At 52.5% G+C, this 24,650-nt stretch overlaps 1 protein-coding gene across 1 annotated transcript in view; it reads right to left on the bottom strand.

The window, feature by feature from the left end:
- Window positions 1-24,576, bottom strand: part of LOC138851647 (transcriptional regulator Erg-like) — a 27,184-nt gene extending 2,608 nt beyond the window's left edge. Inside the window, exons 1-2 of the mRNA XM_070080979.1 lie at window positions 24,525-24,576; window positions 19,468-19,708 (exon numbers count right to left, since the gene is read on the bottom strand). Of these exons, the coding sequence (XP_069937080.1) occupies window positions 19,468-19,708; window positions 24,525-24,576 (293 nt within the window). The remainder of the gene's footprint in view (window positions 1-19,467; window positions 19,709-24,524) is intronic.
- Between the last annotated feature and the right edge of the window lie 74 nt (window positions 24,577-24,650).

Genomic DNA, 24,650 nt, shown 5'->3' with positions numbered 1-24,650 from the left:
GAGTGGTTGCATTAGCCAATTCAATTGACGGGGTAATTGATGACTTGTCTAGGAATTTAAGCTGATAGATTATAGAGGTATGGGTGTTTGTGGGAAACAATCAGGCTGCAGCATTAGGGTTAAAAACAGCAGTTATTACCGGGATACCTCAGGGATATGTTTAAAAGACAATATTCAAAATAAAGTTGCTAGTAATGGCAAATCAATTGATCAACAAACAAAGGGAGATAGTAGAGAGCAACGAGTGACTAGCTCCCTTAAGGTTTACTATACAAATAGTAGGAGTCTAAGAAATAAGATAGATGAGCTAAAATTACTTGCAAGTGTAGGTAATATAGATATTATTGGTATAACAGAGATCTGGTTCAACATGAAAGATAGAGAAATGCCTTCTGAATGCAACATACAGAGTTATAAACTATTCCACACTGACAGGGTCAACAGGAAGGGTGGTGGAGTGGCGATGTATGTCAGAGAAAATTTAAATTGTTGTGTTAGACAAGATATAACATTAGAAACATCAGACACAGAATCTGTTTGGCTACAGTTTCTCGAGGGACGTGACAAATTAATTTTGGGTGTGATATATAGGACCCCAAACCTTGACAGGCAGGGCAGTAAGCTGTTATGGGACGAAATTCATAAGGTATCTAGATATGAAAATGTTGTGATAATGGGAGATTTTAACTTTAGACAAATTGATTGGAACAATATGACAGGAAATCTTGAGTCTAGTGACTTTCTTGATACAGTTCAGGATTGCTTTTTAGAAAAGTTGTGACAGAACCAACTAGAGCAAACAATCTGCTTGACTTGGTTCTTGCCAACAAAGATTCACTAATTAATAATCTTGAGGTTAATGATCAGCTTGGGGAAAGTGATCATAAATCACTTAGTGTCAATATATCCTGGAATTACCCAGATAACTGCAATCAAGTCTCTGTCCCAGACTTCCGTTAGGCCGACTTCATGGGACTGAAAAATTACCTGGGTGGGCTAAATTGGGCTGTCCTGACTATGGGTCAGGTAGGTGATCTTGGTTGCCAATGTGACGTTTTTCAGAGCATAGTTCTAGCTGCCCAGACAACTTTTGTTCCAAGTAGGGAAATTAGATATAACAAAAATGATCCCAAATGGATGAACAATAGATTAAAACATCTCATTGGTCAAAAGAGAGGCATATATAGGCGTATCAAAAGAGGGGATGGGCAGTTAAGAAATCAATATATTCAATTAAAGAGAGAAATAAAGAAAGGAATAAGAAAAGCAAAAAGAGATTATGAGGCTAAGGTCGCAAGGGATTCAAAGACTAACCCAAAAGGGTTCTTTCAGGTATACAGAAGTAAGATTAGGGACAAGATTGGCCCACTTAAGAGTAACTCTGGTCAGATCACTGACAGTGATAAGGATATGTGTGAAATTCTCAACACCTACTTCCTCTCAGTTTTCACCCAGGAAAATACTAGCGATATTCCTGAAATAATAGATTACGTAGAACAGGATGATAATAAACTATGTACGATAGTAGTAACTAGTGACATGGTCCTCAGACAAATAGAGAAACTAAAACCTAACAAATCCCCAGGTCCTGATGAACTGTTAGCAAGGGTGTTAAAGGAATGTAAAGAGGAACTTAGCATACCTTTGGCTAATCTTTTTAACATATCACTACAAACTGGCATAGTGCCTGATAAGTGGAAAATGGCAAATGTGATACCTATTTACAAGGTAGGTGACAGGTCCTTAGCTTCCAACTATAGACCAATAAGCCTAACCTCCATAGTGGGAAAATTTATGGAATCAATAATTGCCGAGGCAGTTCGTAGCCACCTTGAAAAGCATAAATTAATCAACGAATCTCAACATGGTTTTACAAAGGGGCGTTCCTGTCTTACGAATTTATTAACTGTTTTCACTAAGGTGTTTGAGGAGGTAGATCATGGTAATGAATATGATATTGTGTATATGGACTTCAGTAAGGCTTTTGACAGGGTCCCACATCAGAGACTATTGAGGAAAATTAAAGCACATGGAATAGGAGGAGAAATTTTTTCCTGGATAGAGGCATGGTTGACAAATAGGCAGCAGAGAGTTTGCATAAATGGGGAGAAATCAGAGTGGGGAAGCGTCACGAGCGGTGTTCCACAGGGGTCAGTGTTGGGCCCCCTGCTGTTCACAATCTACATAAACGACATAGATGAGGGCATAAAGAGCGACATCAGCAAGTTTGCTGATGACACCAAAATAGGCCGTCGAATTCATTCTGACGAGGACATTAGAGCACTCCAGGAAGATTTGAATAGACTGATGCAGTGGTCGGAGAAGTGGCAGATGCAGTTTAATATAGACAAATGCAAAGTTCTAAATGTTGGACAGGACAATAACCATGCCACATATAAACTAAATAATGTAGATCTTAATATTACAGATTGCGAAAAAGATTTAGGAGTTCTGGTTAGCAGTAATCTGAAACCAAGACAACAGTGCATAAGTGTTCGCAATAAAGCTAATAGAATCCTTGGCTTCATATCAAGAAGCATAAATAATAGGAGTCCTCAGGTTGTTCTTCAACTCTATACATCCTTGGTTAGGCCTCATTTAGATTATGCTGCACAGTTTTGGTCACCGTATTACAGAATGGATATAAATTCTCTGGAAAATGTACAAAGGAGGATGACAAAGTTGATCCCATGTATCAGAAACCTTCCCTATGAGGATAGACTGAGGCCCTGAATCTGCACTATGAGGATAGACTGAGGCCCTGAATCTGCACTATGAGGATAGACTGAGGCCCTGAATCTGCACTATGAGGATAGACTGAGGCCCTGAATCTGCACTATGAGGATAGACTGAGGCCCTGAATCTTCACTATGAGGATAGACTGAGGCCCTGAATCTTCACTATGAGGATAGACTGAGGGCCTGAATCTTCACTATAAGGATAGACTGAGGCCCTGAATCTGCACTATGAGGATAGACTGAGGCCCTGAATCTGCACTATGAGGATAGACTGAGGCCCTGAATCTGCACTCTCTAGAAAGACGTAGAATTAGGGGGGATATGATTGAGGTGTATAAATGGAAGACAGGAATAAATAAAGGGGATGTAAATAGTGTGCTGAAAATATCTAGCCTAGACAGGACTCGCAGCAATGGTTTTAAGTTGGAAAAATTCAGATTCAGGAAGGATATAGGAAAGTACTGGTTTGGTAATAGAGTTGTGGATGAGTGGAACAAACTCCCAAGTACCGTTATAGAGGCCAGAACGTTGTGTAGCTTTAACAATAGGTTGGATAAATACATGAGTGGATGTGGGTGGGTGTGAGTTAGACCTGACTAGCTTGTGCTACCAGGTCGGTTGCCGTGTTCCTCCCTTAAGTCAATGTGACCTGACCTGACTAGGTTGGGTGCATTGGCTTAAGCCGGTAGGAGACTTGGACCTGCCTCGCATGGGCCAGTAGGCCTGCTGCAGTGTTCCTTCGTTCTTATGTTCTTATATGATGACGTTTACCACTAAACTGCATAGTCACCCACATGATGACACTGAACAACCACTATACTACAAGGTCACCCACCTCAAAGCGCTGGACACCCACATGTTGGCCATCAACACCCACCTGGTGGCCCTCAACACCCCCCTTAGAGGCCTGGTCACCCAGATGGTAGCCAGCAACACCCACCTGGTAGCCTCAACACCTCCCTGAGAGCCGTGGCACCCACCTGAGAGCCCTGGACACCCACTTGAGACCCCTTGACACTCACATGTTGACCATCAACACCCACCTGGTAGCACTCAACACCTCCCTGAGAGCCGTGGACACCCTCCTGAGAGCCCTGGACACCCACTTGAGACCCCTTGACACCCACATGTTGACCATCAACACCCACCTGGTGTCCCTCAACACAGACCAGAGAGCCCTGGACACCCACCTGGTGTCCCTCAACACCGACCAGAGAGCCCTGGACACCCACCTGGTGTCCCTCAACACCAACCTGAGAGCCCTGGACACCCACCTGGTGTCCCTCAACACCCACCTGGGAGCCCTGGACTCCCACATGGTGTCCCTCAACACTCACCTGAGAGCCCAGGACACCCACATGGTGTCCCTCAACACCCACCTGGGAGCCTTGGACACCCACTTGGTGTCCCTCAACACCCACCTGAGAGCCCAGGACACCCACATGGTGTTCCTCAACACCCACATGAGAGCCCTGGACACCCACATGGTGTCCCTCAACACCCACCTGAGAGCCCTGGACACCCACAAGGTGTCCCTCAACACCCACCTGGGAGCCCTGGACACCCACATGGTGTCCCTCAAGACCCTCCTTAGAGCCCTGGACACCCACATGATGTCCCTCAACACCCACAAGAGAGCCCTCAACACCCACCTGAGAGCCCTCAAAACCCACATGGTGTCCCTCCACACCCACCTGAGAGCCCTCAACACCCACATGAGAGCCCTGGACTCCCATCTGGTGGCTATCAACACCCACCTGAGAGCCCTGGACACCCAGATGGTGTCCCTCAACACCCACCTGAGAGCCCTCAACACCCACCTGAGAGCCCTCAACACCCACCTGAGAGCCCTCAACACCCACATGGTGTCCCTCTACACCCACCTGAGAGCCCTCAACACCCACCTGAGAACCCTCAACACCCACCTGAGAGCCCTCAACACCCACCTGAGAGCCCTCAACACCCACATGGTGTCCCTTAACATCCACCTGAGAGCCCTCAACACCCACCTGAGAGCCCTCAACACCCACTTGGTGGTCCTCAACACCCACCTGAGAGCCCTCAACACCCACATGGTGGCCCTCAAAACCCACCTGAGAGCCCTCAACAACCACCTGAGAGCCCTCAACACCCACATTGTGGCCCTCAACACCCACCTAAGAGCCCTCAACACCCACATGGTGTCCCTCAACACCCACCTGAGAGCCCTCAACACCCACATGGTGGCCCTCAACACCCACCTAAGAGCCCTCAACACCCACATGGTGTCCCTCAACACCGACCTGAGAGCCCTCAACACCCACCTAAGAGCCCTCAACACCCACATGGTGGCCCTCAACACCCACCTGAGAGCCCTCAACACCCACATGGTGTCCCTCTACACCCACCTGAGAGCCCTCAACACCCACCTGAGAACCCTCAACACCCACCTGAGAGCCCTCAACACCCACCTGAGAGCCCTCAACACCCACATGGTGTCCCTTAACATCCACCTGAGAGCCCTCAACACCCACCTGAGAGCCCTCAACACCCACTTGGTGGTCCTCAACACCCACCTGAGAGCCCTCAACACCCACATGGTGGCCCTCAAAACCCACCTGAGAGCCCTCAACAACCACCTGAGAGCCCTCAACACCCACATTGTGGCCCTCAACACCCACCTAAGAGCCCTCAACACCCACATGGTGTCCCTCAACACCCACCTGAGAGCCCTCAACACCCACATGGTGGCCCTCAACACCCACCTAAGAGCCCTCAACACCCACATGGTGTCCCTCAACACCGACCTGAGAGCCCTCAACACCCACCTAAGAGCCCTCAACACCCACATGGTGGCCCTCAACACCCACCTAAGAGCCCTCAACACCCACATGGTGTCCCTCAACACCCACCTGAGAGCCCTCAACACCCACATGGTGGCCCTCAACACCCACCTAAGAGCCCTCAACACCCACATGGTGTCCCTCAACACCGACCTGAGAGCCCTCAACACCCACCTAAGAGCCCTCAACACCCACATGGTGGCCCTCAACACCCACCTGAGAGCCCTCAACACCCACATGGTGTCCCTCAACACCCACCTGAGAGCCCTCAACACCCACCTGAGAGCCCTCAACACCCACCTAAGAGCCCTCAACACCCACATGGTGGCCCTCAACACCCACTTAAGAGCCCTCAACACCCACCTGAGAGCCCTCAACACGCACCTAAGAGCTCTCAACACCCACACGGTGTCCCTCAACACCCACCTGAGAGCCCTCAACACCCACATGGTGTACCTCAACACCCACCTGAGGGCCCTGAACACCCACCTGAGAGCCCTCAACACCCACCTGAGAGCCCTCAACACCCACCTGAGAGCCCTCAAAACCCACATGGTGTCTCTCAAAACCCACCTGAGAGGCCTCAACACCCACCTGAGAGACCTGGACACCCATCTGGTGTCCCTCAACACCCACCTGAGAGCTCTCAACACCCACATGAGAGCCCTCAACACCCACATGGTGTCCCTCTACACCCACCTGAGAGCCCTCAACACCCAATTGAGAGCCCTCAACACCCACCTGAGAGCCCTCAACACCCACCTGAGAGCCCTCAACACCCACCTGAGAGCCCTCAACACCCACATGGTGGTCATCAACACGCACCTGAGAGCCCTCAACACCGACATGGTGTCCCTCAACACCCACCTGAGAGCCCTCAACACCCACCTGAGAGCCCTCAACACCCACATGGTGGCCCTCAACACCCACCTAAGAGCCCTCAAAACCCACATGGTGTCCCTCAACACCCACCTGAGAGCCCTCAACACCCACATGGTGGCCCTCAACACCCACCTAAGAGCCCTCAACACCCACGTGGTGTCCCTCAACACCCACCTGAGAGCCCTCAACACCCACCTAAGAGCCCTCAACACCCACATGGTGCCCCTCAACACCCACCTGAGAGCCCTCAACACCCACATGGTGTCCCTCAACACCAACCTGAGAGCCCTCAACACCCACATGAGAGCCCTCAACACCCACATAAGAGCCCTCAACACGCACATGGTGGCCCTCAACACCCACCTAAGAGCCCTCAACACCCACCTGAGAGCCCTCAACATCCACCTAAGAGCTCTCAACACCCACATAGTGTCCCTCAACACCCACCTGAGGGCCCTCAACACCCACCTGAGAGCCATCTACACCCAGCTAAGAGCCCTCAACACCCACATGGTGTCCCTCAACACCCACCTGAGAGCCCTGGACACCCATCTGGTGGCCATCAACACCCACCTGAGAGCCCTGGACACCCAGATGGTGTCCCTCAACACCCACCTGAGAGCTCTCAACACCCACCTGAGAGCCCTCAACACCCACATGGTGTCCCTCTACACCAACCTGAGAGCCCTCAACACCCACCTGAGAGCCCTCAACACCCACCTGAGAGCCCTCAACACCCACATTGTGTCCCTTAACACCCCCCTGAGAGCCCTCAACACCCACCAGAGAGCCCTCAACACCCACATGGTGGTCCTCAACCCCCACCTGAGAGCCCTCAACACCCACATGGTGTCCCTCAACACCCACCTGAGAGCCCTCAACACCCAGCAGAGAGCCCTCAACACCCACCTGAGGGCCCTCAACACCCACATGGTGGCCCTCAACACCCACCTAAGAGCCCTCAACACCCACATGGTGTGTACGAATGGTATATAATACCGACAAGATGAGAGTAAGACACATGTGCAACATCTGGGTATCTTTATTGTAGACGTTTCGCCATCCAGTGGCTTTATCAATACAAATTCCAGGACATAACTTGAATCCCGCCCACCAGTGAATTTGCCCTCGTCTGCTTCACCTGACGTTACTATATAAGCGCCAGGATTCTTTCTTCTGCTTCAGAATCTCCACGACTATGGTGCTGTTCGCACCTACTCCTAGGTTGAGGGACTGATTACCTCATCTTCTGTACATTGTTCTACTGTCTTCAAGTTATGTCCTGGAATTTGTATTGATAAAGCCACTGGATGGCGAAACGTCTACAATAAAGATACCCAGATGTTGCACATGTGTCTTACTCTCACCCACATGGTGTCCCTCATCACCCACCTAAGAGCCCTCAACACCCACATGGTGGCCCTCAACACCCACCTAAGAGCCCTGAACACCCACATGGTGGCCCTCAACACCCACCTGAGAGCCCTCAACACCCACATGGTGTCCCTCAACACCCACCTGAGAGCCCTCAACACCCACTTGAGAGCCCTCAACACCCACCTAAAAGCCCTCAACACCCTCATGGTGGCCCTCAACACCCACCTAAGAGCCCTCAACACCCACATGGTGGCCCTCAACACCCACCTAAGAGCCCTCAACACCCACATGGTGGCCCTCAACACCCACCTAAGAGCCCTCAACACCCACATGGTGTCCCTCAAAACCCACCTGAGAGCCCTCAACACCCACCTAAGAGCCCTCAACACCCACATGGTGGCCCTCAACACCTACCTGAGAGCCCTCAAAACCCGCATGGTGTCCCTCAACACCCACCTGAGAGCCCTCAACACCCACCTGAGAGCCCTCAACACCCACCTAAGAGCCCTCAACACCCACATGGTGGCCCTCAACACCCACCTGAGAGCCCTCAACACCCGCATGGTGGCCCTCAACACCCACCTGAGAGCCCTCAACACCCACCTGAGAGCCCACAACACCCACCTAAGAGCCCTCAACACCCACATGGTGGCACTCAACACCCACCTAAGAGCCCTCAACACCCACCTGAGAGCACTCAACACCAACCTAAGAGCTGTCAACACCCACATGGTGTCCCTCAACACCCACCTGAGGGCCCTCAACACCCACATGGTGTCCCTCAACACCCACCTTAGAGCCCTCAACACCCACCTGAGAGCCCTCAACACCCACCTAAGAGACCTCAACACCCACATGGTGGCCCTCAACACCCACCTAAGAGCCCTCAACACCCACCTGAGAGCACTCAACACCAACCTAAGAGCTGTCAACACCCACATGGTGTCCCTCAACACCCACCTGAGGGCCCTCAACACCCACATGGTGTCCCTCAACACCCACCTTAGAGCCCTCAACACCCACCTGAGAGCCCTCAACACCAACCTAAGAGACCTCAACACCCACATGGTGTCCCTCAACACCCACCTGAGAGCCCTCAACACCCACATGTTGTCCCTCAACACCCACCTGAGAGCCCTCAACATCCAGATGTTGTTCTTCAACACCCACTTGAGAGCCCTCAACACCCACATGTTGTCCCTTTACACCCACCTGAGAGCCCTCAACACCCACATGGTGTCCCTCAACACCCACCTGAGAGCCCTCAACACCCACCTAAGAGCCCTCAACACCCACATGGTGTCCCTCAACACCCACCTGAGAGCCCTCAACACCCACATGTTGTCCCTCAACACCCACCTGAGAGCCCTCAACACCCACATTCTGTCCCTCAACACCCACCTGAGAGCCCTCAACACCCACATGGTGTCCCTCAACACCCACCTGAGAGCCCTCAACACCCACCTAAGAGCTCTCAACACCCACATGGTGTCCCTCAACACCCACCTGAGAGCCCTCAACACCCACCTGAGAGCCCTCAACACCCACCTAAGAGCCCTCAACACCCACATGGTGTCCCTCAACACCCACCTGAGGGCCCTCAACACCCACCTGAGAGCCCTCAACACCCACCTGAGAGCCCTCAACACCCACATGGTGTCCCTCAACACCCACCTTAGAGCTCTCAACACCCACCTGAGAGCCCTCAACACCCACCTAAGAGACCTCAACACCCACATGGTGTCCCTCAACACCCACCTGAGAGCCCTCAACACCCACATGGTGTCCCTCAACACCCATCTAAGAGCCCTCAAAACCCACATGGTGTCCCTCAACACCCACTTGAGAGCCCTCAACACCCACCTGAGAGCCCTCAACACCCACCTAAGAAACCTCAACACCCACATGGTGTCTCTCAACACCCACCTGAGAGCCCTCAACACCCACATGTTGTCCCTCAACACCCACCTGAGAGCCCTCAACACCCACAAGTTGTCCCTCAACACCCACCTGAGAGCCCTCAACACCCACATGATGTCCCTCAACACCCACCTGAGAGCCCTCAACACCCACATGGTGTCCCTCAACACCCACCTAAGAGCCCTCAACACCCACCTAAGAGCCCTCAACACCCACATGGTGTCCCTCAACACCCACCTGAGAGCCCTCAACACCCACATGTTGTCCCTCAACACCCACCTGATTGCCCTCAACACCCACATGTTGTCCCTCAACACCCACTTGAGAGCCCTCAACACCAACATGGTGTCCCTCAACACCCACCTGAGAGCCCTCAACACCCACCTAAGAGCCCTCAACACCCACATGGTGTCCCTCAACACCCACCTGAGAGCCCTCAACACCCACCTGAGAGCCCTCAACACCCACCTAAGAGCCCTCAACACCCACATGGTGTCACTCAACACCAACCTGAGAGCCCTCAACACCCACCTGAGAGTCCTCAACACCCACCTGAGAGCCCTCAACACCCACCTGAGAGTCCTCAACACCCACCTGAGAGCCCTCAACACCCACCTGAGAGCCCTCAACACCCACCTGAGAGCCCTCAACACCCACCTGAGAGCCTTCAACACCCACCTGAGAGCCCTCAACACCCACCTGAGAACTATCAACACCCACCTGAGAGCCCTCATCACCCACCTGAGAGCCCTAAACACCCACCTGAGAGCCCTCAACACCCACCTAAGAGCCTTCAACACCCACCTGAGAGCCCTCAACACCCACCTGAGAGCCCTCAACACCCACCTGAGAGCCTTCAACACCCACCTGAGAGCCCTCAACACCCACCTGAGAACCCTCAACACCCACCTGACAGCCCTCAACACCCACCTGAGAGCCCTCAACACCCACCTGAGAGTCCTCAACACCCACCTGAGAGCCCTCAACACCCACCTGAGAGCCCTCAACACCCACCTGAGAGCCCTCAACACCCACATGAGAGTCTTCAACACCCACCTGAGAGCCCTCAACACCCACCTGAGAGCCCTCAACACCCACCTGAGAGCCCTCAACACCCACCTGAGAGCCCTCAACAACCACCTGAGAGCCCTCAACACCCACCTGAGAGCCCTCAATACCCACCTGAGAGCCTTCAACACCCACCTGAGAGCCCTCAACACCCACCTGAGAGCCCTCAACACCCACCAGAGAGCCCTCAACGCCCACCTGAGAGCCCTCAACACCCACCTGAGAGCCCTCAACACGCACCTGAGAGCCCTCAAAACCCACCTGAGAGCCCTCAACACCCACCTGAGAGCCCTCAACACCCACCTGAGAGCCCTCAACACCCACCTGAGAGCCCTCAACACCCACCTGAGAGCCCTCAACACCCACCTGAGAGCCCTCAACACCCACCTGAGAGCCCTCAACACCCACCTGAGAGCCCTCAACACCCACCTGAGAGCCCTCAACACCCACCTGAGAGCCCTCAACACCCACCTGAGAGCCCTCAACACCCACCTGAGAGCCCTCAACACCCACCTGAGAGCCCTCAACACCCACCTGAGAGCACTCAACACCCACCTGAGAGCCCACAACACCCACCTGAGAGCACTCAACACCCACCTGAGAGCCCTCAACACCCACATTGTGGCCCTCAACACCCACCTGAGAGCCCTCAACACCCACCTGAGAACCCTCAACACCCACATGGTGTCCCTCAACACCCACCTGAGAGCCCTCAACACCCACATGGTGTCCCTCAACACCCACATGAGAGCCCTCAACACCCACCTGAGAGCCCTCAACACCCACCTGAGAGCCCTCAACACCCACATGGTGTCCCTCAACACCCACCTGAGAGCCCTCAACACCCACATGGTGTCCCTCAACACCCACCTGAGAGCCCTCAACACCCACCTGAGAGCCCTCAACACCCACCTGAGAGCCCTCAACACCCACCTGAGAGCCCTCAACACCCACCTGAGAGCCCTCAACACCCACCTGAGAGCCCTCAACACCCACCTGAGAGCCATCAACACCCACCTGAGAGCCCTCAACACCCACCTGAGAGCCCTCAACACCCACCTGAGATCCCTCAACACCCACCTGAGAGCCCTCAACACCCACCTGAGAACCCTCAACACCCACCTGAGAGCCCTCAACACACACCTGAGAGCCCTCAACACCCACCTGAGAGCCCTCAACACCCACCTGAGAACCCTCAACACCCACCTGAGAGCCCTCAACACCCACCTGAGAGCCCTCAACACCCACCTGAGAGCCCTCAACACCCACATGAGAGCCTTCAACACCCACCTGAGAGCCCTCAACACCCACCTGAGAGCCCTCAACACCCACCTGAGAGCCTTCAACACCCACCTGAGAGCCCTCAACACCCACCTGAGAACCCTCAACACCCACCTGAGAGCCCTCAACACCCACCTGAGAGCCCTCAACACCCACCTTAGAGTCCTCAACACCCACCTGAGAGCCCTCAACACCCACCTGAGAGCACTCAACACCCACCTGAGAGCCCTCAACACCCATTTGAGAGCCTTCAACACCCACCTGAGAGCCCTCAACACCCACCTGAGAGCCCTCAACACCCACCTGAGAGCCCTCAACACCCACCTGAGAGCCCTCAACACCCACCTGAGAGCCCTCAACATCCACCTGAGAGCCCTCAACACTCACCTGAGAGCCCTCAACACCCACCTGAGAGCCCTCAACACCCACCTGAGAGCCCTCAACGCCCCCCTGAGAGCCCTCAACACCCACCTGAGAGCCCTCAACACCCACCTGAGAGCCCTCAACACCCACCTGAGAGCCCTCAACGCCCACCTGAGAGCCCTCAACACCCACCTGAGAGCCCTCAACACCCACCTGAGAGCCCTCAACACCCACCTGAGAGCCCTCAACACCCACCTGAGAGCCCTCAACACCCACCTGAGAGCCCTCAACGCCCACCTGAGAGCCCTCAAAACCCACCTGAGAGCCCTCAACACCCACCTGAGAGCCCTCAACACCCACCTGAGAGCCCTCAACACCCACCTGAGAGCCCTCAACACCCACCTGAGAGCCCTCAACACCAACCTGAGAGCCCTCAACACCCACATGAGAGCCCTCAACACCCACCTGAGAGCCCTCAACGCCCACCTGAGAGCCCTCAACACCCACCTGAGAGCCCTCAACACCCACCTGAGAGCCCTCAACACCCGCCTGAGAGCCCTCAACACCCACCTGAGAGCCCTCAACACCCACCTGAGAGCCCTCAACACCCACCTGAGAGCCCTCAACACCCACCTGAGAGCCCTCAACGCCCACCTGAGAGCCCTCAACACCCACCTGAGAGCCCTCAACACACACCTGAGAGCCCTCAACACCCACCTGAGAGCCCTCAACACCCACCTGAGAGCCCTCAACACCCACCTGAGAGCCCTCAACACCCACCTGAGAGCCCTCAACACCCACCTGAGAGCCCTCAACACCCACCTGAGAGCCCTCAACACCCACCTGAGAGCCCTCAACACCCACCTGAGAGCCCTCAACACCCACCTGAGAGCCCTCAACACCCACCTGAGATCCCTCAACACCCACCTGAGAGCCGTCAACACCCACCTGAGAACCCTCAACACCCACCTGAGAGCCCTCAACACCCACCTGAGAGCCCTCAACACCCACCTGAGAGCCCTCAACACCCACCTGAGAACCCTCAAAACCCACCTGAGAGCCCTCAACACCCACCTGAGAGCCCTCAACACCCACCTGAGAGCCCTCAACACCCACCTGAGAGCCTTCAACACCCACCTGAGAGCCCTCAACACCCACCTGAGAGCCCTCAACACCCACCTGAGAGCCTTCAACACCCACCTGAGAGCCCTCAACACCCACCTGAGAACCCTCAACACCCACCTGAGAGCCCTCAACGCCCACCTGAGAGCCCTCAACACCCACCTGAGAGCCCTCAACACCCACCTGAGAGCCCTCAACACCCACCTGAGAGCCCTCAACACCCACCTGAGAGCCCTCAACAACCACCTGAGAGCCCTCAACACCCACCTGAGAGCCCTCAACACCACATGAGAGCCCTCAACACCCACCTGAGAGCCCTCAACGCCCACCTGAGAGCCCTCAACACCCACCTGAGAGCCCTCAACACCCACCTGAGAGCCCTCAACACCCACCTGAGAGCCCTCAACGCCCACCTGAGAGCCCTCAACACCCACCTGAGAGCCCTCAACACCCACCTGAGAGCCCTCAACACCCACCTGAGAGCCCTCAACACCCACATGAGAGCCCTCAACACCCACCTGAGAGCCCTCAACACCCACCTGAGAGCCCTCAACACCCACCTGAGAGCCCTCAACGCCCACCTGAGACCCCTCAACACCCACCTGAGAGCCCTCAACACCCACCTGAGAGCCCTCAACACCCACCTGAGAGCCCTCAACACCCACCTGAGAGCCCTCAACACCCACCTGAGAGCCCTCAACACCCACCTGAGAGCCCTCAACACCCACCTGAGAGCCCTCAACGCTCACCTGAGAGCCCTCAACACCCACCTGAGAGCCATCAACACCCACCTGAGAGCCCTCAACACCCACCTGAGAGCCCTCAACACCCACCTGAGAGCCCTCAACACCCACCTGAGAGCCCTCAACACCCACCTGAGAGCCCTCAACACCCACCTGAGAGCCCTCAACACCCACCTGAGAGCCCTCAACACCCACCTGAGAGCCCTCAACACCCACCTGAGAGCCCTCAACACCCACCTGAGAGCCCTCAACACCCACCTGAGAGCCCTCAACACCCACCTGAGAGCCCTCAACACCCACCTGAGAGCCCTCAACACCCACCTGAGAGCCCTCAACACCCACCTGAGAGCCCTCAACACCCACCTGAGAGCCCTCAACACCCAACTGAGAGCACTCAACACCCACCTGAGAGCCCTCAACACTCACCTGAGAGCACTCAACACCCACCTGAGAGCCCTCAACACCCACATTGTGGCCCTCAACTCCCACCTGAGAGCCCTCAACACCCACCTGAGAGCCCTCAACACCCACCTGAGAGCCCTCAACACCCACATGGTGTCCCTCAACACCCACCTGAGAGCCCTCAACACCCACATGGTGTCCCTCAACACCCACCTGAGAGCCCTCAACACCCACCTGAGAGCCCTCAACACCCACCTGAGAGCCCTCAACACCCACATGGTGTCCCTCAACACCCACCTGAGAGCCCTCAACACCCACATGGTGTCCCTCAACACCTACCTGAGAGCCCTCAACACCCACCTGAGAGCCCTCAACACCCACCTGAGAGCCGTCAATACCCACCTGAGAGCCCTCAAAATCCACCTGAGAGCCCTCAACACCCACCTGAGAGCCCTCAACACCCACCTGAGAGCCCTCAACACCCACCTGAGAGCCCTCAACACCCACCTGAGAGCCCTCAACACCCACCTGAGAGCCCTCAACACCCACCTGAGAGCCCTCAACACCCACCTGAGAACCCTCAACACCCACCTGAGAGCCCTCAACACCCACCTGAGAGCCCTCAACACCCACCTGAGAGCCCTCAACACCCACCTGAGAACCCTCAACACCCACCTGAGAGCCCTCAACACCCACCTGAGAGCCCTCAACACCCACCTGAGAGCCCTCAACACCCACCTGAGAGCCCTCAACACCCACCTGAGAGCCCTCAACACCCACCTGAGAGCCCTCAACACCCACCTGAGAACCCTCAACACCCACCTGAGAGCCCTCAACACCCACCTGAGAGCCCTCAACACCCACCTGAGAGCACTCAACACCCACCTGAGAGCCCTCAACACCCACCTGAGAGCCCTCAACACCCACCTGAGAGCCCTCAACACCCACCTGAGAGTCCTCAACACCCACCTGAGAGCCCTCAACACCCACCTGAGAGCACTCAACACCCACCTGAGAGCCCTCAACACTCACCTGAGAGCACTCAACACCCACCTGAGAGCCCTCAACACCCACATTGTGGCCCTCAACACCCACCTGAGAGCCCTCAACACCCACCTGAGAGCCCTCAACACCCAGCTGAGAGCCCTCAACACCCACATGGTGTCCCTCAACACCCACCTGAGAGCCCTCAACACCCACATGGTGTCCCTCAACACCCACCTGAGAGCCCTCAACACCCACCTGAGAGCCCTCAACACCCACCTGAGAGCCCTCAACACCCACATGGTGTCCCTCAACACCCACCTGAGAGCCCTCAACACCCACATGGTGTCCCTCAACACCCACCTGAGAGCCCTCAACACCCACCTGAGAGCCCTCAACACCCACCTGAGAGCCCTCAACACCCACCTGAGAGCCCTCAACATCCACCTGAGAGCCCTCAACACCCACCTGAGAGCCCTCAACACCCACCTGAGAGCCCTCAACACCCACCTGAGAGCCCTCAACACCCACCTGAGAGCCCTTAACACCCACCTGAGAGCCCTCAACACCCACCTGAGAGCCCTCAACACCCACCTGAGAACCCTCAACACCCACCTGAGCGCCCTCAACACCCACCTGAGAGCCCTCAACACCCACCTGAGAGCCCTCAACACCCACCTGAGAACCCTCAACACCCACCTGAGAGCCCTCAACACCCACCTGAGAGCCCTCAACACCCACCTGAGAGCCCTCAACACCCACCTGAGAGCCCTCAACACCCACCTGAGAGCCCTCAACACCCACCTGAGAGCCCTCAACACCCACCTGAGAACCCTCAACACCCACCTGAGAGCCCTCAACACCCACCTGAGAGCCCTCAACACCCACCTGAGAGCACTCAACACCCACCTGAGAGCCCTCAACACCCACCTGAGAGCCCTCAACACCCACCTGAGAGCACTCAACACCCACCTGAGAGCCCTCAACACCCACCTGAGAGCCCTCAACACCCACCTGAGAGCCCTCAACACCCACCTGAGAACCCTCAACACCCACCTGAGAGCCCTCAACACCCACCTGAGAGCCCTCAACACCCACCTGAGAGCCCTCAACACCCACATGAGAGCCCTCAACACCCACCTGAGAGCCCTCAACGCTCACCTGAGAGCCCTCAACACCCACCTGAGAGCCCTCAACACCCACCTGAGAGCCCTCAACACCCACCTGAGAGCCCTCAACACCCACCTGAGAGCCCTCAACGCCCACCTGAGAGCCCTCAACGCCCACCTGAGAGCCCTCAACACCCACCTGAGAGCCCTCAACACCCACCTGAGACCCCTCAACACCCACCTGAGAGCCCTCAACACCCACCTGAGAGCCCTCAACACCCACCTGAGAGCCCTCAACACCCACCTGAGAGCCCTCAACACCCACCTGAGAGCCCTCAACACCCACCTGAGAGCCCTCAACACCCACCTGAGAGCCCTCAACACCCACCTGAGAGCCCTCAACACCCACCTGAGAGCCCTCAACACCCACCTGAGAGCCCTCAACACCAACCTGAGAGCCCTCAACACCCACCTGAGAGCCCTCAACACCCACCTGAGAGCCCTCAACACCCACCTGAGAGCCCTCAACACCCACCTGAGAGCACTCAACACCCACCTGAGAGCCCTCAACACCCACCTGAGAGCACTCAACACCCACCTGAGAGCCCTCAACACCCACATTGTGGCCCTCAACACCCACCTGAGAGCCCTCAACACCCACCTGAGAGCCCTCAACACCCACCTGAGAGCCCTCAACACCCACATGGTGTCCCTCAACACCCACCTGAGAGCCCTCAACACCCACATGGTGTCCCTCAACACCCACCTGAGAGCCCTCAACACCCACCTGAGAGCCCTCAACACCCACCTGAGAGCCCTCAACACCCACCTGAGAGCCCTCAACACCCACATGGTGTCCCTCAACACCCACCTGAGAGCCCTCAACACCCACATGGTGTCCCTCAACACCCACCTGAGAGCCCTCAACACCCACCTGAGAGCCCTCAACACCCACCTGAGAGCCCTCAACACCCACATGGTGTCCCTCAACACCCACCTGAGAGCCCTCAACACCCACATGGTGTCCCTCAACACCCACCTGAGAGCCCTCAACACCCACCTGAGAGCCCTCAACACCCACCTGAGAGCCCTCAACACCCACCTGAGAGCCCTCAACATCCACCTGAGAGCCCTCAACACCCACCTGAGAGCCCTCAACACCCACCTGAGAGCCCTCAACACCCACCTGAGAGCCCTCAACACCCACCTGAGAGCCCTCAACACCCACCTGAGAGCCCTCAACACCCTCCTGAGAGCCCTCAACACCCACCTGAGAACCCTCAACACCCACCTGAGAGCTCTCAACACCCACCTGAGAGCCCTCAACACCCACCTGAGAGCCCTCAACACCCTCCTGAGAACCCTCAACACCCACCTGAGAGCCCTCAACACCCACCTGAGAGCCCTCAACACCTACCTGAGAGCCCTCAACACCCACCTGAGAGCCCTCAACACCCACCTGAGAGCCCTCAACACCCACCTGAGAGCCCTCAACACCTACCTGAGAACCCTCAACACCCACCTGAGAGCCCTCAACACCCACCTGAGAGCCCTCAACACCCACCTGAGAGCACTCATCACCCACCTGAGAGCCCTCAACACCCACCTGAGAGCCCTCAACACCCACCTGAGAGCACTCAACACCCACCTGAGAGCCCTCAACACCCACCTGAGAGCCCTCAACACCCACCTGAGAGCCCTCAACACCCACCTGAGAACCCTCAACACCCACCTGAGAGCCCTCAACACCCACCTGAGAGCCCTCAACACCCACCTGAGAGCCCTCAACACCCACCTGAGAACCCTCAACACCCACCTGAGAACCCTCAACACCCACCTGAGAACCCTCAACACCCACCTGAGAGCCCTCAACACCCACCTGAGAGCCCTCAACACCCACCTGAGAGCCCTCAACACCCACCTGAGAACCCTCAACACCCACCTGAGAGCACTCAACACCCACCTGAGAGCCCTCAACACCCACCTGAGAGCCCTCAACACCCACCTGAGAGCACTCAACACCCACCTGAGAGCCCTCAACACCCACCTGAGAGCCCTCAACACCCACCTGAGAGCCCTCAACACCCACCTGAGAGCACTCAACACCCACCTGAGAGCCCTCAACACCCACCTGAGAGCCCTCAACACCCACCTGAGAGCACTCAACACCCACCTGAGAGCCCTCAACACCCACCTGAGAGCCCTCAACACCCACCTGAGAGCCCTCAACACCCACCTGAGAGCCCTCAACACCCACCTGAGAGCCCTCAACACCCACCTGAGAGCCCTCAACACCCACCTGAGAGCCCTCAACACCCACGTGAGAGCACTCAACACCCACCTGAGAGCCCTCAACACCCACCTGAGAGCCCTCAACACCCACGTGAGAGCACTCAACACCCACGTGAGAGCACTCAACACCCACCTGAGAGCCCTCAACACCCACCTGAGAGCCCTCAAAACCCACCTGAGAGCCCTCAACACCCACGTGAGAGCACTCAACACCCACGTGAGAGCACTCAACACCCACCTGAGAGCCCTCAACACCCACCTGAGAGCCCTCAACACCCACCTGAGAGCCCTCAACATCCACGTGAGAGCCCTCAACACCCACGTGAGAGCAGTCAACACCCACCTGAGAGCCCTCAACACCCACCTGAGAGCCCTGGAGAGCTTGTCATAGTTCATGTTAGGTTTGGACTTCCTCTCCCCCCACCTGCGGGCCACCTCGTCAGGGTCCAGGATCTTGAACTCCCCTGAGGTTCCTTCCCAGGTGATGACCCCTGAGTTGGTGGGGTCAGAGAGCAGTTCCAGCAGGAACTGCCACAACTGTATCTGTCCTGACCCCTGGGCTGCTAGACGTGATGACCGAGGGCCCAGCAGCTCGTACGGGTCAACTGCAAGTATATTGAGACGTGTTAGTGTTTGTCTGACATGTATACAAGAGGTCGTGAAATATATATACACTGTGGTATACATGAACAGTGTTATACATACACAGTGGTATACATACACAGTGGTATACATACACAGTGGTATACATACACAGTGGTATACATACACAGCGGTATACATACACAGTGGTATACATACACAGTGGTATACATACACAGTGGTATACATACACAGTGGTATACATACACAGTGGTATACATAGAAAACATAGAAGGGGTATACATACACAGTGGTATACATACACAGCGGTATACATACACAGTGGTATACATACACAGTGGTATACATACACAGTGGTATACATACACAGCGGTATACATACACAGTGGTATACATACACAGTGGTATACATACACAGTGGTATACATACACAGTGGTATACATGCTCAGTGGTATACATACACAGTGGTATACATACACAGTGGTATACATACACAGTGGTATACATACACAGTGGTATACATACACAGTGGTATACATACACAGCGGTATACATACACAGTGATATACATACACAGTGGTATACATACACAGTGGTATACATACACAGTGGTATACATACACAGCGGTATACATACACAGCGGTATACATACACAGTGGTATACATACACAGCGGTATACATACACAGTGGTATACATACACAGTGGTATACATACACAGTGGTATACATACACAGCGGTATACATACACAGTGGTATACATACACAGTGGTATACATACACAGTGGTATACATATACAGTGGTATACATACACAGTGGTATACATACACAGCGGTATACATACACAGTGGTATACATACACAGTGGTATACATACACAGCGGTATACATACACAGTGGTATACATACACAGTGGTATACATACACAGTGGTATACATACACAGTGGTATACATGCTCAGTGGTATACATACACAGTGGTATATATGCTCAGTGGTATACATACACAGTGGTATACATGCTCAGTGGTATACATACACAGTGGTATACATACACAGTGGTATACATACACAGTGGTATACATACACAGTGGTATACATACACAGTGGTATACATACACAGTGGTATACATACACAGTGGTATACATACTCAGTGGTATACATACACAGTGGTATACATACTCAGTGGTATACATACACAGTGGTATACATACTCAGTGGTATACATACACAGTGGTATACATACTCAGTGGTATACATACGAATTGGTATACATGCACAGTGGTATACATGCACAGTGGTATACATGCACAGTGGTATACATACACAGTGGTATACATACTCAGTGGTATACATACTCAGTGGTATACATACACAGTGGTATACATACACAGTGGTATACATACTCAGTGGTATACATACTCAGTGGTATACATACTCAGTGGTATACATACACAGTGGTATACATACTCAGTGGTATACATACACAGTGGTATACATACTCAGTGGTATACATACACACTGGGATATATATTCAGTGGTATACATACACAGTGGTATACATATTCAGTGGTATACATACACAGTGGTATACATATTCAGTGGTATACATACACAGTGGTATACATATTCAGTGGTATACATACACAGTGGTATAATAATAAAATTATAATAATAATAATAATAATAATAATAATAATAATAATAATAATAATAATAATAATAATAATAATAATAATAACAACAATAATAATAATAATAATAATAATAATAATAATAATAATAATAATAATAATAACAACAATAATAATAATAATAATAATAATAATAATAATAATAATAATAATAATAATAACAATAATAATAATAATAATAATAATAATAATAATAATAATAATAATAATAATAATAATAATAACAACAATAATAATAATAATAATAATAATAATAATAATAATAATAATAATAATAACAACAATAATAATAATAATAATAATAATAATAATAATAACAACAATAATAATAATAATAATAATAATAATAATAATAATAATAACAACAATAATAATAATAATAATAATAATAATAATAATAACAACAATAATAATAATAATAATAATAATAATAATAATAATAATAACTGAACCCTGAAAGACACGATGGAAGGTACATAAGACAATATTTAATACCAATAGGCAGAATAGTCCCCCAATTGGTACGGGTGGTTCTGGAGGGTCCTGGAGCTAGATCTCATTACCTGGTCACTTACTACAGTGCTGACCATGTCAAGTTCAAGGTCCTGGACCCCCATATATAAGTATATCTGGGGTCCTGGACCTCATATGTACACCAGGGTTTGTTGGACCCCCGTTTTATATATATATATATATATATATATATATATATATATATATATATATATATATATATATATATATATATATATATATATATATATATATATATATTATTGTAACCACGAACGAGTGGTATTTAATAAGTAACACTGCGACTAGCTGAGGACTCGAACTTAAGGGTTCGATCCCCGGCTAGTCGCAGTATTGTTATATATTCAGTGGAAGCTCAGTTTTCGTATGCCCTAGTTTTCATACGATTCGGTTTTCGACGGCTTTTTTCATCGAATTTTTGTCCCATTTCTCGTACATCCGCTCGGTTGTCGTACAGTTGAAAATGGCCCTTAGCAAACTCTTCCACTCAGTCACTCGGGATCGAGTGGCCACACAAAGCATCCAATGTGTTCGTGATATTGAAGGTTTGAGGATGACCCTGATGACTGTTGTGGAATGTATTATGTGTCTGGGGAAGTCCCTGAGTTGGTGGAGAACCACAGGGAAGAGCGAACCATTGAAGAACTGCAAGAACCTCAGCTGGAACACCAACAGACCACAGCTGAGGAAATTGCTTCAGGGGAGAAGAAAGACAGAAGGTGCTTTCTTCAGTGATTAAGGACATGTACGCAAAGTGGAGTGAGTTGCAAATATCACCCTAACAAAGCTGTTGCAAGCCATGTCTGAAACAGGTTCAGTGACAATGACTTGTCCCATTTCAGGCAAATCTTAAAGAGACGCCAGAAACAATCTTCTCCGGACAGATTTTGCTGTGCAGCAGTTGACGAGTGACTGTCCAGGTGGTCCCAGTGGCAGTAAGACACAAAGAAGGGAAGTAACCCCAGGTAACACCTTGATTGTAGATGAATGGCTCAAAGAACCGACGTTTCCTCAATAAAGATACGCAAACCATACCACGGGCGGGATTTAAACCCGCGGTCATAGAGTCTCAAAACTCCAGCCCGTAGCGTTAGCCACTAGACCAGCTAGCCACAATAAGATTCATCCAACTAGGTATATTTCTACACCATAGGAAGGTTAGCATAGGCCACCACTGTGACCACAAATGCAAGTTTTTACAGACGAATCTCCAGCTAGCGTGGCCGTGACGAACTCTAGCTCAAGTCCCTTCACTGCCGTCAACATGACTCAAGATTCGTCTGTAAAAACTTGCATTTGTGGTCACAGAGGTGCCTGTGTTAACCTTCCTATGGTGTAGAAATATACCTAGTTGGATGAATCTTATTGTGGCTAGCTGGTCTAGTGGCTAATGCGACGGGCTGGAGTTTTGAGACTCTCTAACCGCGGGTTCAATCCCGGCCGGGGGTATGGTTTCTTTGCAATCGTGTCATTACGATTTCGTGAGTCAAGATACGCAAGAGTTGCACATGTGTCTAATTTAACAACGTAAGACCTTGATACTAACGAGCCCCTTCGAGGCGGGGTAGATGGCAGACCAGAGGCCTAGCTTCTCCCTACGAGCCCCGTGAGGGCGGGGAATGTGGCTAGGCCTGGGGACACTTGGTCCCGAAGATGAGGAGGTACTTGTATCTCCTCCCATGGGAGACTTAGGTCTCGGGATACTCCCCAGATAGGGAGCCAAGGCCGGGTCACCACTACTTGGAAAAGACCCGGGCCGGGAGAATACCGGCGAATAAAAAAAAAAAAAAAAAAAAAAAACCTTGATACCTGAAGTCCTCTCCTCTTCCCTCTCCCATCCCCTTACAAGTCTTCAATAAACGTTAATTTAATGTTACATGTTTATTTATACATTTTATTAGCCATTTACTTTAATTCTCATAATTTTCTGTTTGTAAAAACTATGGTTATTCTCTACAAAATGTATTTTTTGTTAATATTTTTGGGTGTCTGGAATGGAGTAATTGGATTTACATTATTTCTTACGGGAAATTTTGCTTCAGTTTTCCTTTGATTCGGTTTTCGTCAGATATTTTAGAACGAATTAATGACGAAATCCGAGGTTACAACACACACACACACACACACACACACACATACACATACACACACACACCACACACACACACACACACACACACACACACACACACACACACATACACACACACACACACACACATATATATATATATATATATATATATATATATATATATATATATATATATATATATATATATATATACCAAGGGGGTCCTGGACCGCATATATATATATATATACCAGGGGTCCTGGTCCTCCATATATAGACCTAGGGGGTCATGGACCCCACATATACATCAGGGGGGTCGTAGACCCTTATTGATATGCCAGAGACATCCTGGTCCACCACATACATACCAGTTGGTCCTGGACCCCACACGCACATCAGATGGATGCTGGACCCAAACACCCACATCATGGGGGTCCTGAACCCCCACGTATATACCGGGGGGTCCTGGACCCCCATATATATACACCAGGGGATCTTGGACCCCCACATATTTACCGGAGTTAGCTAGGTGCAGGTAGTCTGTGGTGGAGGCCGCCCACACAGGCATCCTGACCCCCACCTGCGCCCACACCGCCCACGGTGACGCCACAACACCGCCCACGCACGCCCACGCCAGCCACC

The sequence above is a fragment of the Cherax quadricarinatus genome, unplaced genomic scaffold, assembly GCF_038502225.1.
Source record: "Cherax quadricarinatus isolate ZL_2023a unplaced genomic scaffold, ASM3850222v1 Contig1394, whole genome shotgun sequence".
NCBI lineage: Eukaryota > Metazoa > Arthropoda > Malacostraca > Decapoda > Parastacidae > Cherax > Cherax quadricarinatus.
The sequence above is the reverse complement of the archived record's forward strand: the minus strand, read 5'-3'. Positions and strand labels throughout refer to the sequence as shown.